Consider the following 16,750-nt stretch of genomic DNA (forward strand, 5'->3'; position numbering starts at 1 on the left):
TACCATACAGACACAGACACAAATGTCCACATAAACATATTCAGTATCCTACTGACACCTGCAGATGACACAATCAGTACTAAACTGACACAGCCAGAAAAATCATAAACATATCCACAGAGATACCATTAGTACTGTACTGACAAAAGCAAAATGTCAGAGGACAAAACCAGTATTTTGCTGACCTAACCAGAAAGCTGAAGGTATTTCAGTACTAAAGCATATAGTACATACAAAGGTGGATGCATTGCATGTGGTATATATGTTGCAAAAACCTGTCTGCCACCTACACATGGATTGTTACAACAAAGCTGACTTGTGGCATATGCTGCAACAATTTGGCTGAATTTCAATAAATCTATGGGCAGGCTGGTTGCACTAAAGTCAATCTCTTGATCGACTTCTGTAAAACCAGCCTGTAGCTGAAGAGTGTATTCTGATGGTGAGGAAGCCTTCCCACTTGCAGAACGCAATAACTCCTCAGGAGTGATTCCCCGATCCACCTTGAATGTGTGGATGAGGGAATCGATTCCTTTTTTTTTTCATTCAAACCGCTGATCGAATAAAGAATGAGAGGTTGAGGGAACAAGAGAGAGATGTAAGGAGAGTGTTTGGTGTACAGAATCTACTGGGATATTTACATTCTTTACAGCTAACTCTGATAAATGAGCTGCTGTTGCTTCAGAAGATGTTAACCAAGCATAATCTGGGCTACATTAGCTTCAACAGAGTGTGTGGGGGGGGGGGGTGACATTAGGGGTCTAATAGACACCTGCTGTTTCTTTAAAAAATCATATACTCCATATATGCTATCACCTATGTGATAGGAATAAAATTAAGTTGGTGTGCCTAAGTACAAAAACAACAATGTGCCACACATATTAGGTATCCCATGCATGCTACAGTGGGAGCAACAATTCTTGGGTCCCCATTCACCATTTTAGGGGGTTTAACTAATCTTCAGGCCTAAAATTAGCTTTTTATTGTATGTGCAAAAAATGCAAAAATATCTCTGACAGCAAAAGGATTAAAGGAAAACCATTATGTCAGGGTCCTGTCCACGGCAGGAGTTCTGGAAGATCTGGCATTTCTGCCATTACTCTACATGGCCGCAGAAGTATACATCAACCTCAGTCTTGTGCCAGACGGCCTTTATAAGGTGGCTCATCACTTCCTCTGGTTGCTGGATGATCTTTAGCTACCCGTGCCCTGTTCCTGGTTCCTGTTTCATGTGTTTCTGACTTGTGATTTCCTGTTACCGACTCGACCTGGACCTGTCTACTCTGATTTACCCCTGATCTAACCTCGGCTTGGCTTACGGATACTCTCTTTCTCTCGCTCCTCTGTGAATGACCTCGGCTTTCCCATCTGACTACGTCCGCTCTGATTCCCACCTGGTACCTGACCTTGGCTTGAACCGGCTACCCAGTAAACATCCAAATCCCAGAAGGGCTTGCATACCATGCACAGGCGCCTCCTATCTGCAGACCTATCTGCGTGCACCAGCTGTGCTTCTGAGTGGACCACCAACCAGCACTCCTACAGGCGACCTGTGCAAATTTGGGCCTGACTCCCGCTGTCCCACTCTCAGAACTTAGCCGCAAGGGAAGCCCTCTCTCCATTGGCCTCCACCACCAGGTACGTGATACATTATGAGTGAAACGTGGAAGCTGCCACTGCTGACCTTTGGAAATGCTAGTTGCCTGGTTGTCATGCTTATTTTTATTGCTTTACTGCATTGCTGTCAAAGAAGAAGTACACAGATAAAGACTTTTTTGCTCTGACTTTCCTGATTTACATATGTGTTCTAAGTCAGAGACTCAAAAAGTAGTGAAGTCTGTGGGTCAGTATATACTAGAAATTCTATATATAGCCCTACAGAACACATGTGCTTCTCTGCTTGCTTCACTGCAAACAGGAAACAGGAAATATTTTTTACAGAGAAAGACATAGAGTATACAGTACCATAGATGCAGCTACAAACTTATAAACACTGCCATCTTCTGGTTGAGGAATATATCTCTACTGAATACCGATGTTGCTGTACAAAATGCACGAACACTGTATTCCAACACCACTCGAAAACTACTCCTTATTTTAGTCCCATTTCGGGTCTCAGTTCTTTAAATCTGTTTCTTGTAAGCAGTTGGAAGTCTTTGCATCTCATCCCATGAATCTTGCTCTTGGTTTTGCTACACAATCAACATAGGACAGACATTTGTCTGGGATGCCTTTATTGCTTCTGGTGGTTTTCATGATTGAAGCCTCTTATGTCCTTGTTTCTTCTTTTTACAGTATTCAGATTGACTGTGTTAATTTTTATTTCTGTGTCACTTTGTTGCCTATCTTCCTGTGACACTGTGATGCGGAATTTCCCTCACTTTGAAGAGTTAGTTCATGAAATTTTGAACACACTGAAGTCTCACTTCCACTGGTTACTTTGTTTGTATATTGGTATAGAATTCTGTATGCCTTTTGAGATTCATGGTACCCCATAAGTACACCTTCCTATGCGCAAGCATCCCATTTTGTACATTTTTATTTTGGGATATACACATAGGATTTGCTTCCAAAAATGTTTAGATTCCCCGGTTGATGATGTCACAAGGGGGGTCACCCAGCGACATGATGGGGTGGCCTTTCCCTTTTGCTATTTAAGAACTGTCAGACAGCAGGAGCCTTCATCAAGTGTGGAGCTCTTTTTTTTCCAGGTCAATGTCTGGCGTTCATTGTGATTGACATTGGATCTTCTTCAGGGGACATTTATTTATTTTTAATAAAGCACTTTTTTGGTGAATGAGTAGGGGTACTATGTACTCCACACTCATTCGCATGGGGGGGTGGGATCTGGGAGTCCCTTTGTTAAAGGGGGCTTTAAGATTCTGATAACCTCCCCACCGACAAACCCCCAAGACCACCACCCAGGGTTGTGGGAAAGAGACCCTTGTCCCCATCAACATGGGAAGAAAGTGGTTTGGGGGCCCCCCTACCCAAAAGCACCCTCTCATATTGAGGGCATGTAGCCTAGCATGGTTCAGGAGGGGGGCCTCTTGCGGAACCCCCCCTCTTTCCTGACCTGCTGGGCTGCATGCTCAGGTAAGGATCTTATATGGATTTTGGGGGATTCAACACATTTTTTTTTAATTTTGGTGTGGGATTCTCCTTAAAATCCATACCAGACCTGAAGGGCCAATTATGGATGGGGTCGGGGAACCTCATGCCTTTTTTTTTCTTAATTTTACATTACCAGCGATTTTTTTTTTTACATTCAGCTGTCAGTGGGAAGACAGTGGGGACAGCTGATGAGTCACTGGTTGTTAAGGACGCGGCGGACAGACTCCTGGCCCTCTCCTTAACAATGAGCTATTCATACAGAATTCGAATCATTCTGAAAATGTGGAATTTGTTAGAAAATGAAAAAGTGAAGCAAAACAAATTTTAACAAAATTTGTTACTATTGTTATTCATCTTCTGGTTCACTCAGTAATTGCTCTGAAATAGCCTATGCATTTTAAAATCAACCCATTACTTCTTCGAATTTGACAGCTATCCACTCCCACTTCCTCTGCAATTGCCTAAGCGGAAGTTGTCCTCCCCCCTTCCTCCCCGTAGTCTTCTAGGACATGTGTGAGGTTCCAGAAGACTACGGGGCCATTCACAAAGCGCAGCGCTTCTCGCGCATTCGCAGTGGGCACCCGGCTGTGAAGCCACAAGCTGTCACAGCCGGGTGCCCACCATGAAGATGCCGGCACCAGGGAGAGAAAATGGCAGGTGAAACCAGCCTTGGTGAGGACACCGCTGGACTGAGAGACAGGTAAGTGTCTGTATTTTAAAAGTCAGCAGCCACAGTTTTTGTAGCAGCTGACTTTTATTTTTTTTTTTCAGCTGGAACTCCGCTTTAAAAATGGGGAAATAATGTTGTGTCCCCTCTTGAAGTTGGTTTTTTAAAAAGAGGATATTTGAGAAATGTAAACACATTGACAGATTTTGTCTTGCTGGAAGGTCAAGTATTGGAAGAGTGAAAAGCAGGCATTTGGTATAGAACAGCTATAACACCATGTTATTACAGTGCTTTACAGAGCTGTACCTTGGGCTTGAAAACCATTAAAACAATGACTATAACTAAAGAACAAAAGGTTGCAAGCCAGGGTCACCTAGAAAATTAGAGAGGAACAGCTGTCTGCCACAAAGCCTAGGAAACAAACCAGCTTATGTCTACTCAGGTAATGGTCGAATGGACTGATTAAATAAAAATACAAGGCTGTAAGGCTAGTAATGATTCCATTACTGTAACTTAGTCTTTGATAAAAACTTACAGAAGAATCACAATAGGCAATTTTATACACATATCTGTACTTTAAAGTATATGTAAACACCAACCTTGTAAAACAACCCATTTGTTTAAAATAGAAATTAAAGGTAAAACATTTGTGTATAGATATGAAAACATTATAAATACCTTTTTTTTTAAAAGTGATCATATACCCTCTGTTCTCAGTTGCATATGGAGCTAGGGGAGGAGAAACAGCATAACACTGATCTTTCCAGTGAATGGCTGCGCAGGGGGTGTCATCAGAAGTCTTATCATTGGATGAGAGTATGCAGAGTTTCCAGCACCACATACAACTGACCACACTGTACTCTCCTGCCTAATGTGGTCAGTTTTTAATAGGAAATCAGAGAGGCTGGCAGGAACACCAGGGATTTTACACAAAGGAAGCAATACAAAGAGAACAGGATACTCTTTCATACAAGTACATGGTGCAGCAGGCATATATTAGGAATATGAAATGTTGTGTTTACACTTTAATACACTCCTGCTGCTCTCAAATGCTTTTGTGGTTTTATCCTATTCACAATGGCAGTGGCAGATGTGATTGGAATTTAAGATTATTTTGGTAAAGAGGTGCTTAAGATTTCCTGTAGACTGAAAGTTAATACGCTTCTAACTGTATTATAAGGCTTAGTAGGATTTACTCCGGGTTCAATTCTGGCATGTTAAAATGTATAAAGTGTCTCTTTTTCATTGGAGCAGTCAGAAACGAATAAAGCACTTACAATTAATGGGGAACCTTAGCCTTACCTTTATAGAAGTGCCACTGTCAAAGCGAAAGGATTTGGTTTGTCCATTTTCCAAGTACACCTTTAGAACATTTGGCATGAATAGAAGGGAATTATCTTTGACTGTTTCCTGTGAAAGATAAGAAAGAACAAAAAAAAACTCAGGTTAGCTTTTTAACTGAGTAGGTCAAGCAGATGTTAAAGGATAGAGCTGAATAAAATACATTAGTTAACATAGCTGCAGATATAATATCACAGAATATAAGGTCACATACCCTATATTTGCACATATTGGGGGTTATCTACTAAAACTGGAGAGTCAAAATCTGGTGCAACTTTGCACAGAAACCAATCAGCTTCCAGGTTTTATTGCTAAAGCTTAATTGAACAAGTTGAAGTTAGAAGCTGATCCGTTACAGTGCACAGCTGCACCAGATTCGGAATGCACCAGTTTTTGTAAGTCTACACCAATGTATGATATACCGGTATATCTTCTGTGAATGCTTCTATAACTTACAGAGTCCATGTTAATTACTTTTCTGCTTTAAAATAAACTCCTGGGAATCTGCTGGCCTCTTGTGTTGGATAGCTTTGAGTGAATATTGCCTTTGTTTGAAAGTTTGAACTTTTGTCTGATTTTGTTTTTATTTTGCCATATTTGTTCTCTCACTCCTTTTGCCATTGACAGCTTTTCATATCTTGACAAGGTATCTCTGGGAAGTGAGGAGGAATCTTCCATAGTGACACAGGCCTTTGTGTAGTCTTTGTCTGACACAGGCCCTTGGGTCTTTGTTTTAACATTTCTCCCTTGCTTCCTGTCCCAATGACAGGTACAAATAAATGTTAGGGTCCTTTTACATGGGCATTCCATTTTTTTCATCAGTTCAGTCACGTTTTTTCAAAGAAAAAAACGGATTAGTTAACATCAGTTTTTCAGCAGTTTACATCAGTTTTTGACATCCTTTACCAATGCAAAAATGGACCATATGCCTGTTTACATTCGTTTACGTCCATTTTTCGTCTTTTACATCTTTTTTTTGTCCGTTCCAATTTTTTTTACAGAAGAAAACATTTTTCTTCCGTTCAAAAAAATGGATGTTAACAGATGCGGACATTAACCACTTGCCCTCCAGAGGATTTACCTTCCTTCACCAGGCCATTTTTTGGGATATGGCTCTGCGTTATTTAACTGACAATTGCGTGGTCATGCAACACTGCACCTAAATTAAATTTATGTACTTTTTTCACACAAATGGAGCTTTCTTTTGGTGGTATTTGATCGCCTGTGCATTTTTTATTTTTTGCGCTATAAACAGAAAAAGACTGCCAATTTTGAGAAAAACACAATATTTTTGACTTTTTGCTATTAAACCTGTCCAGTAAAAAAATAAAAAAAACTAATTTCGTCAGAAATTTAGGCCAAAATATATTCTGCTACATGTCTTTGCTAAAAAAAAAATCACAATAAGTGCAAATCAATTGGTTTACATGAAAGTTATAGCATTTACAAATGGCTATATATATATATATATATATATACTGGAATTTTTTTTCGTATACTAGTAATGGCAGCGATCAGCAACTTATAGCGGGACTGCGGCAGGCATTCTGACACTGGGGGGGACTGACTAACATCCCCAGTGACACTTTTACAGTGATCAGTACTAATAAAAAGCACTGACACTGTACTAATGGCACTGGGGAGGAAGGGGTTAACATCTGGGGTAAGCAAAGGGTTAACTGTGTGCTGTGTGTGTCTTTCTCCAGTGTCAGCACATTGCTTTGTATTGCTCTGCTATGCAGAGCAATACAAAGCAATGTGCAGGAGCTGACAGGGGAGAGATCTGTATTGTATACATACAGGTCCCTCCCCTTCAGTGATACTCAGTGATCGCTGGGTGCCGGCGGGGGAACACCAGACGGGACCTGGTGATCGACAGCTGAGGCCGCCAATGAAAATGCAAAATCATGTATATATACGTGATTTTGCACAGCCCTGCCACCCTGTAGCAGTATTTCTGCTATTGGGTGGCGGGAAAGCGGTTAACGCATGTAAACAGGTGATCATCTGCTTGTCCATAGAAATACATGGGTGTCTGTTTTTCAACCATAAACGGACAGATGAAAAACAGACATATTGAACACCCGTGTGAAAGGACAGTTATGGAAGTCCCCACAGAAGAAACATAGACCACAGTCAAGTTATTTGCCAATAAAAAAAGTCTTTTTTATCAGTTTTGTACTTTTTTATTCATAAAAAATGAAATGAAAATGTAAATATTCATTGTAAAAAGTGAGGAGAAAATTAAAATATAATATAAAAAAATAATAATAGCTAAGGAGAGAGGAGAAATAATAAGTTCATTTAACTGATTAGTATTAACTAAGGGTTAATACGGGGTTTAATAGCAAGGCATTTTATTTTAAAATGTCTTTTTTACTTGTAAGGTTTCTTTAACTGATGCAATTTGCAGATCAATGGTCACATTTTTGTTCTACAAAATAATGTATTAGTAAATACAATATAAACATTATTATAAGTTATTAGGCTCCATGACACTGGACTTTTTAAATAAAGCTGGTAGCGCTAGCTATGTAAAGCCACGTTAAAAATGTGAGTTTTTCAGTGTTTTTTAGCGTTTTTGCATTAGCGTTTAGTGGCGTTTGTAGTTTTTAGCGCGCTTTACCATATTTTGCTGCATGTTACCATGTTGTTCAGCGTTAGACTGTTTTTACAGCTAAAAAAACTCCTCTAGAAACCCACTAGTCCTGTTTTTTTTCCAGCCAAAAAATCCCTGCTAAAAAACGCTGATTACAGTCTATGTGTGTATGGACGCAGAGGATAACATGCTCGGGAGTTTACTGGCTGTACAAAAAAAACGCCAAAAGCCAAAAACTGCAGCTGTAAAAACGTCCAGTGTGCATGAGGACTTATAAATAAATTGTTACCAGGGGTGGACTGACCATTTGGAAACTTGGGCACAGCCCGAGGTCCTGGGGTCAGTAGGGGGCCCCATGAGATGCCCCTGGTAGGTACCTTTTTCATAGGCTTTTTTGAGTTTGGGCAAGGACATAGGGGCCCCATGATCCCCTATTGCCCAGGGGCCCCATGAGTTGTCAGTCCACCCCGATTGTTACACTGTATTACTGAATCATGTTTGCAGACAGGAGTGGCTGCTTTGTGAAAGTGGCTCCTACTTTGTAATACATAGCAATTCCCAGCTGTCAGTTTGGCTGCTGGTAATAGTGGTGGTAAGGGTGGTGGTGGTAGTTGTTGTGCTGGTGGTGTGGGCACACGGAGAGAGGAACAGGACTTAGAAGATACACCTGTTAGCAAGTTTTTTTTGTTAAAGTGAAGAGTCACTTTAAGTTTGCCAGAGACCTTTGAGGTGCATACTCAAAAGGAAATCTGGGTAATCTCATGTATGCAAGGTATTTGCTTACAGGAGCATTATTAAAATCTGCATTTGCAAAGTATTCCTTTTTCTTTTTCCAAAGGGATTTGTGCAAGCATTTCCTTCCTTAATTGTGAACTGTATTGAAGATACTATATTTAAATCTTTGCAATTTTCACAGATGGTAATATACGACAACACAACTCTTAGGGACAATTTTGTAAAATTTTGCAATGTATTTCAATGTTTGTCTCCCAAGAGAGATGAGTGTGTACCAAGCACACGAAAGGTCTTTGCTGTTTAAACAGTTTCCCAAAGGAGGACCAGAATCTGAACTTTCAGCATAAAACTGAATATTTGTGAGTAGAAAAATATTTGGCAAGAGATTTAATCAGAAGAAAGGAATATTAGCATTGGGAATTTCATTTCAAATCCTGCCATTGTAAAACGACAATTAGGTAACGGGTTAAAAATACTGCCTGCTTACGTGAAAATGTACTGTGTGCTGTGGGGAGTCTGTGGGTGGCTTTCTCTTGTTTTAAACTCAGTGGTATGAAGGCTATTAACATGTTGCTTGGCTCCTTATCACAACACTGTGAATTGTATTAAAGTTGGTGATTCACTAATTAATAGCAGATTTTGTTGCGGTAGTGAGTCAGATAAGCCTAAGCAAAGCTTCCAACAGCCCTAGTTCTCTTTTGCGATTATTTTTCTTATTGAAGCTTGAAACAAGCTTTCTATTCCTGTCAACAAATCATCACATGATTTCTTGCGCTCAAAGTCAGGTTCTAAAAATATTTGTACACGCTGATCCAAAGGAACACAATTATCTTGCGTATTTAATGGCAAAGTGATCTTCACATACCACAATTTTCTGCATATGCTTTGCATCATAATTTGAGTTTTCTTATCATCCAATGTTTTTTCATCTATTAAAATCTGCATGACCCTTTAAGAGCACTATTAGAAATGAATATCTCATATGGAAAGAGTAATAGAAGGAAAATGAGGCCAAAGGTGCAATGGAGAGAATACAGAACAACAGCAGGACCAGCAACAGAGCAGATGATATACACTGTGTGCAATGGAGGTTTTAGCTATCATTTTTCTAGTAAAGACATAAAGAAATACCCAACACAGAGTGACAGACTGTGGGGGCATATAACGGGGTCCTATGTGCCATGTCCAATGATGACTAGTATAATGAACCAAAAGGAAATAAAAAATGGCCAAATTGCGGACTTTAAAGGCACTGCAACAAAAATTTCAGTAAAATCGCTTTATTATTTGAATGTAGACCATTACATAAAAATGCATAAAGGTTATTCCTCTAAGTATGCAAGACCCCCATGGAGGGGTGGAGCATTTTATGCAGTTTACAAAACTCATCAATAATAGTTTAAAATTGATACAAATATACAGTGTCTTGGTAAGGGTATCAAAAGACATAGATCAGATGTCAGTAATTGTAGTTACTCTGTAGTTACTCGACATGTTCTGTGAGAGTATCGCTTCTTCAGGAGTTACTACATGAAAGAAAGTTGGATGTAAGTATAATATAATATAACATAATGTAATTTTGTTAATTATTGGTTATACAAATCCATAAATACTACAGAGTAACTACAATTACTAACATCTGATCTATGTCTTTTGATACCCTTATCGGGACACCGTATATTTGTATCAACTTTAACTGGTTGCCTACCAGCCACAGTATATATACTGCGGCAGGGCAGCACCGCTGTGCAGAATCACGTTTTAAAATGTCATTTTGCAAAACAGGTAGGGGTCCTACCCGCGCCGCCGATCACGGCCGCGGGTGTCAATCACCATGTCCCGGCCAGTCATTACCCACCGGTTCCCGGCAATTGCCAGCAAACAGTGACACAGAGCACAGCTGCATTGTTTTCAATGCAGCTCTGCTCCCTGTCAGTTCCCAACATACTGTTCCTGAGAGCGGAGTTTAGCTCTCAGGATCAGTGTGTTCCGATGAAGTACACACCCCCCGCCCACTAGTAAAACACTCCCCTCACACAGTTAACCCTTTGATTGCCTAAAAAAAAGTTAACCCCTTCCTCCCCAGTGCCATTAGTACAGTGTCAGTGTTTTTTTTTTGCACTGACCACTGTATTGGTGTCACTGGGGATGTCAGTGACCCCGAGTCAGTTCCCCCCCCAGTGTCAGAATGTCCGCCGCAGTCCCGCCATAAGTCGCTGATCGCCGCCATTATTAGTATATAAAAAAATTAAAAATCCAGTATCTATACCGCCATTTGTAAACGCTATAACTTTCATGTAAACCAATTCATTTACACGTATTGAGATTTTTTTTTAGCAAAGACATGTCGCAGAATACATTTTGGCCGAAATTTATGACGAAATTTGATTTTTAAATTTGTTTACTGGACATGTTTTATAGCAAGAAGTCCAAAATATTGTTTTTTTCTCAAAATTGTCAGCCTTTTTTTTAAAAAAAAAATAAAAACGCACAGGCGATCAAATACCACCGAAAGAAAGCTCAATTTGTGGGAAAAAAGGATGCAAATTTAATTTGGGTGCAATTGTCAGTTAAAGTAATGCAGTGACATAACACAAACCACTTCTGTAACTGCTTCCTGACCGCCCTATAGCAGAAATACTGCTACAGGGTAGCATGGGTGCACAAAATCACATATATATACGTGATTCGCGCCCCTCCCAGATAGCATCAGATTGCCCATCAGTACACCAGTCATCACATTTAACCCCTTGATTGCCAGGAACACACTCATGCACAATAAACCTCCATTGCTAGTACAGTACAGTGTCTGAACGGATCAATATCTTCAGATCAGCACTATACCAGCGTTCACATTAGTATAGTGTCCCCAAAAATGCAGCGTTAGCGGGAGCAGCCACGGCACCTGCCAGCACCTGTGTTTAGCCCCTACTCTTACCCCCCCTTCTCCCCCAGCAAGTGTAGTGTCAGTAGGTCACTGTCACTTGATACATTGCACACAAAACCGCAGTGTTCGCAGAATCAGGCCTGATCTCTGTTAGCACTTGTCAGTAAATTTTGATGACTCTCATATGCAGCAGAGTGCCAGTACTAGTGCCACACCACGGTGAACTGGCGAGTACTTGTGGCTTAGTACATCCTGGTCTTTTACATATTTCTTAGATTGTAAGCTCTCAGGATCAGGCTCTCCTAACCCTCTTGTATTGAACTGTATTGTCTCCAATTATATTGTAGTGCTGAGCAAAATTTTGGCGCTATATAAATCCTGTATAATAATAATACCAGCACTGCAGTATGACTTGGCGTGGTGAGTCCCATAAGTGCAGTACAAGCTGGTGTGGTGGCGAGCACAAGTATTGTCCCGCAAACACCAAGAATTCACACACAGGCCTGTAGAGCCCCTAGTATCCTTCCAAATGTGCTTGCAAATCCTGATTGGCAGCCCACATATTCTGCAGCACCTGTACTTCCCCCATTCACTGCTCAATCCGGAATTCAGGTGGAAATAGTAAATTTAACTCCTCCCCTTGATTTTTTGAGCTGTTTTTCACGGAATATCTGTATGCGTTGATTATGGATCAAAGCAATTTATATGCACAACAATTTATTGCCGCCAACCCAAATTCAAACCTTGCCAGACTAGTCGCATGGAAACTCATTACGGTTTTCGAATTTACATTTGTTTGGGGCCTAACCCTCAACATGGGCATTTTTAAAAAAAATGAATTCCGGTTGTACTGGTCCACAGACCCGATTCATCGTATGCCCGTGCTCTCTGCTGCCATGGCCAGGCATAGATATGAGAGTATAATGTGTTTTATGCATTTCAACAACAATACACTCTGTCATCCTTGAGGTGACCCTGAATTTGACTGGCTCCAAAAAATTCAGCCCCTTGTAAATCACCGTAACCAAAAATTTGCAGATGTCTATACTCCCCAGCAAAAAATGTACATTGATGAGTCCCTGATTAATTTTTCTGGCCGCTTTGCATTCAAACAATTTCTCCCCAGCAAGAGTGCCAGATATGGGGTCAAGATGTAGAAGACCTGTGAGAGGGCAACATGCTAAACTTATAAGTTTCGGATTTATGAGGGAAATGAGAGTCACGTGGAGCCCCCTGGATGCCCAGACTACAAGGGGAGTAGAGGCAAGATAGTTTGGGACTTGGTGTCATCTTTTTTCCATATGGGGTACCACTTATATGTGGACAATTTTTATTCAAGCGTGCCACTATTTAGACATTTGTACAATCTTGGAACTGGCACATGTGGCAAAGTGTGACCTAATGTGTGCCCACCATTAGAAGTGGGTGGATGCAAGGTGGTATATTCTAATGGTGGGCATACCACACACTTTTTCTGGCAGAGATTTCTTCTCTTTTTTTCATTCAGCCCACAGGCTGCATACAAAAAAAAGGAACATAGCATATATAACCAACAGGGATCAGCGATGTACTGGTACATCACTGGACTTTGAATGGTTATACCCGGATGATGCCTACAGCTGCAGGCATCATCCTGTTTTTTTTTTTTTCAGCCGGCAATCAGCTTTCATGTAAAAGCAATCCTAGTGGCTAATTAGCTGCAGGATTGCTTTTACAAGCAGCAGGAGATGATGCCCCCCTCCCCAGCTGCCTTCCACGGCCTTCTCGGGCAGTCCCATGCCATCGGGGGAACCTGAGAATGCAGCCGGTGTTTCTGCCAGCTGACCATAGAGCTGATTGGAGACCAGAGTGGTGCCAATCATCTCTATAGTCTAAGAATTTGGAAGCTATGAGCATTTCACCACTTCAGTTTTGAAGGATATAAACAGCACCATTTATAAATTGGGAAAGTATCTGATCACACCGATTTTGGTTTGATTAGATAATATAAGGGTAGAGGAGATATCCAGAGTCTGATAGACCCCAGATTTCTCAAAAAAGAATATATGACAATGCCCATTGAAGTTATAGGGGATATTTGCATTCCCTGTGATAGCATTAAAAGTGATAAAAAAAAATGAAAGGTACAGTGAAAAATAATTAAAAAAATCAAAATAGCTTAAAAAAAAATAATAAAAAACTCGCCCCTCTCATGCGCGTACACCTGTGTGCACAAGCGTTGACCCTGTGACAGTATGTAAACAGCAGTTGCACCATGCATGTAAAGTATCGCCGTGAACATCAGATCAAGGGCAGTCATTCTAACACTAGACCTCCTCTGTAAATCTAAAATGGTAGCTTTTAAAGGCTTTTAAAGCGTTGCCTATGGATATTAAAAATGTATGCAGTTTGTCGCCATTGCACGGGGCATGCGCAGTTTTAAAGCATGTCATGTTTGGTATCTATATACTCGGCATACCATTACATTTTATATTTTACCAAATAATTGGCCAATATATTGTGTTTTTGTGCATTAAAAGTAAAAAGTGTATTTTTTAAAAAAAATGTGCTTTTGAAAAATCGCTGCACGAGTACTATGTGCCATAAAAAATTGTAGTACCCACCATTGTATTCACTAGGGTATCTGCTTTAAAAAAATATATGTTCGGGGGTTAATATTAATTTCCTAGCAAAAAAATACAGATTTTTTTCATGTGATCAAAAAATGTCAGAAAAGGCTTGATCTTCAGGTGGTTAGAAGAGTGAATGATGTGTGGCATAAACTTCTAATGCTGGGCATAAAATGCCCCCACCACCCAAAACGACCATTTTTTGGAAAGTAGACACCCCAAACTATTTGCTGAGAGGCATGTTGAATCAATAGAAGAATTTATTTTTTTACCACACGTTTTTGGAAAATGACAAAAAAAAATGTTTTTTTTTACACAAAATTGTCACTTAAATGATTTACTGCTCACACATGCCATGGGTATATGTGGAATTACTCCCCAAAATACATTCTGCTACTTCTCCCGAGTATCGGGGTACCACATGTGAGAGATGTTTTGGCAGTCTAGCCAAGTATAGGATCCCAAAATCCAATAAGCACCTTCAGGCTTTTAAAGGGCTTTATTTCATCATTACACTTCCAGACTACCTATCACAGTTTTGGAGGCCCTGAAATGCCAGGATAGCACCTAACTCCCCCAAATGACCCCTTTTTGGAAAGTGGACACCCCAAGGAATTTGATAAGAAGCATGGTAAGTGTTTTGCAGATCTCATTTGTTACCACAAGGTTTTGGAAAATGAAGAAAAAAAACAAAAACCTTTTTTTTCTATTTTTTTTTGTATTTCAAAACCTTGTGAGAAAAAATGAGATCTGCAAAATACTAACCATGCCTCTTTTTAAATTCCTTGGGGTCATTTGGGGGGGCTTGGTGATATCCTGGCATGTCAGGGCCTTCGAAACTGTGATAGGTAGTGAAGAAGTGAAATGAGGAAGTTACGCACCTTCAGGCTTTCAAAGTGGTCATTGCATTTCAGGCTCCTGTATGTGGCTAGGCTCCCAAAAAGTCTCACAGATGTGGTATCACCATACTCGGTAGAAGTAGCAGAATGTATTTAGGGGTGTAATTCCATATATACCCATGACTTGTGCGAGAAATAAATCATTTAAATGACAACTTTGTGTAAAAAAAAATGTTTTTGTCATATTCCAGAAACTTGTGGAGAAAAAATAAATCTTCCATGGACTCAATATGCCTGTCAGAAGATAGCTTAGGGTGGCTACTTTCCATACAGGGGTAATTTGAGGGTGTTTGTACTATCCTGGAGTTTTAGCACCTCAAGAAATGTGACGGGCAGCCAGAAAGTAAAAGCTGTGTAAATTCCATTATCTATACCATAGTTTGTAGACACTATAACTTTCACACAAAGCAATCAATATGCACTTACTGGGATTTTTTTTACCAAAAACATGTAGCAGAATACATGACAAAATTTTAGTTTTTTTTGGATATTTTTTATGACTGAAACGAGAAAATATTGTTTTTTTCAAAACATTTTTTTTCTTCAAAACTTTTTCTGTTTATAGCGCCAAAAATAAAAAAGTGCACAGGTGATCAAATACCACCAAAATAAATGTCTATTTTTGTGAAAAAAAGGACATAAATTTCATTTATGTACCGTATTGCATGAACGCGCAATTGTCAGTTAAACTAGTGCAGCGCTGTATAGCAAAAAAATGGCGTAAATTGCAGTAGCTATACGACAGTTTGTAGATGCTATAACTTTCACACAAAGCAATCAATATACACTTATTGGGATTTTGTTTACCAAAAACATGTAGCAGAATACATTTTGGCCTAAATTTATAACTAACTTTGAGTTTACTTTATACAGTATTTTTTATAGCTGAAAGTAAAGCTTTATTGCCAAAGCTGAATTGAAAAAGCTGAGGTTAGAAGCTGATCAGTTACTATGCAGAGCTGCACCATTTCTGAGTGCTCCAGTTTGTAGTAAATCTACCCCAGTGTGTCAACCTGTAATAGGAGAGGCATAACCTTCCGACGAGTTTCAGCCTGTGAGGAGAGGTTGAGCACTGATGCACTTGCTGTAACATTGTATGATTTTTCTGATTTCGTGTTTTTTACACTCACAGAAGCACTGGGTGGATATTAGTATTTGTCGGACTTTAATATTAGAGTACTTACATTTTATTTTTAAAGAATTTTGACACATTTTTTACAGAATATGTAGTTGTTTTCCTGGGCTTAACCTCACTTTGACTAATGCCATGATGTCTAAATAAGCTTCTATTAGGAGACTGTATTTATACCAATGATAGGATGTTTGCAATAACTATGTGATAAACCCTACTATTTTGCCTCTTCCATTTATCTTACCACCTGCTAGTCTGAGCCAAAAAATATAGTTATTTTTAGGTCAGTATATATGAATATTAGGATAACTATTGAAAATGTATCATATTGAAACTGTGTGAAAAATGTATTTGTTAAACCTGTCTAATTTAAGGATTGCTATTGACAAACAAAAAAGATAATTCATTTGCCAATGATAGGCAGTGAAGCTGTTCTACTAAAAGTGCAGAGAATGTTCCTTTAGTAAAGTGAATGTTGACTTTATGAATATAAGTTATTTGTGTTCAATTTAAATATGGAATAATGTGCAAGGGAAATAAAGAAAATGGTATATCTGCACACAATTGATTTGGACTATAAGCAACCCTGATGTGAAAAAAATCATATTAAAAGTGCTGGTTCCTTCTGCTGACCTCCACTGCAACACAGAATAGTCATGTGGACGTCGGCAAGAGGATCCAGTGAGAGCAAGAGATTGACACTCCCAGAAGTGTTAATTTCTTAACGGACCTCATGGGGCCATTGCTACTGAATGGAGCAACATTTG

The 16,750-nt window shown here is 39.6% G+C and overlaps 1 protein-coding gene across 2 annotated transcripts in view; it reads right to left on the minus strand.

Annotated features, from left to right (window-relative positions):
* Positions 1 to 16,750, minus strand: part of FRMPD4 (FERM and PDZ domain containing 4) — a 463,469-nt gene that overhangs the window by 41,739 nt on the left and 404,980 nt on the right. For both annotated transcript variants that reach the window (XM_089652996.1, XM_089652997.1), the window contains one exon: positions 5,084 to 5,191. In XM_089652996.1, coding sequence (XP_089509122.1) covers positions 5,084 to 5,191 — 108 coding nt within the window. The remainder of the gene's footprint in view (positions 1 to 5,083; positions 5,192 to 16,750) is intronic.

This window comes from Staurois parvus, unplaced genomic scaffold (genome assembly GCF_062004578.1).
Source record: "Staurois parvus isolate SC_StPar_1 unplaced genomic scaffold, SC_StPar_1.0 ptg000696l, whole genome shotgun sequence".
In the NCBI taxonomy this organism is placed as follows: Eukaryota; Metazoa; Chordata; class Amphibia; order Anura; family Ranidae; genus Staurois; species Staurois parvus.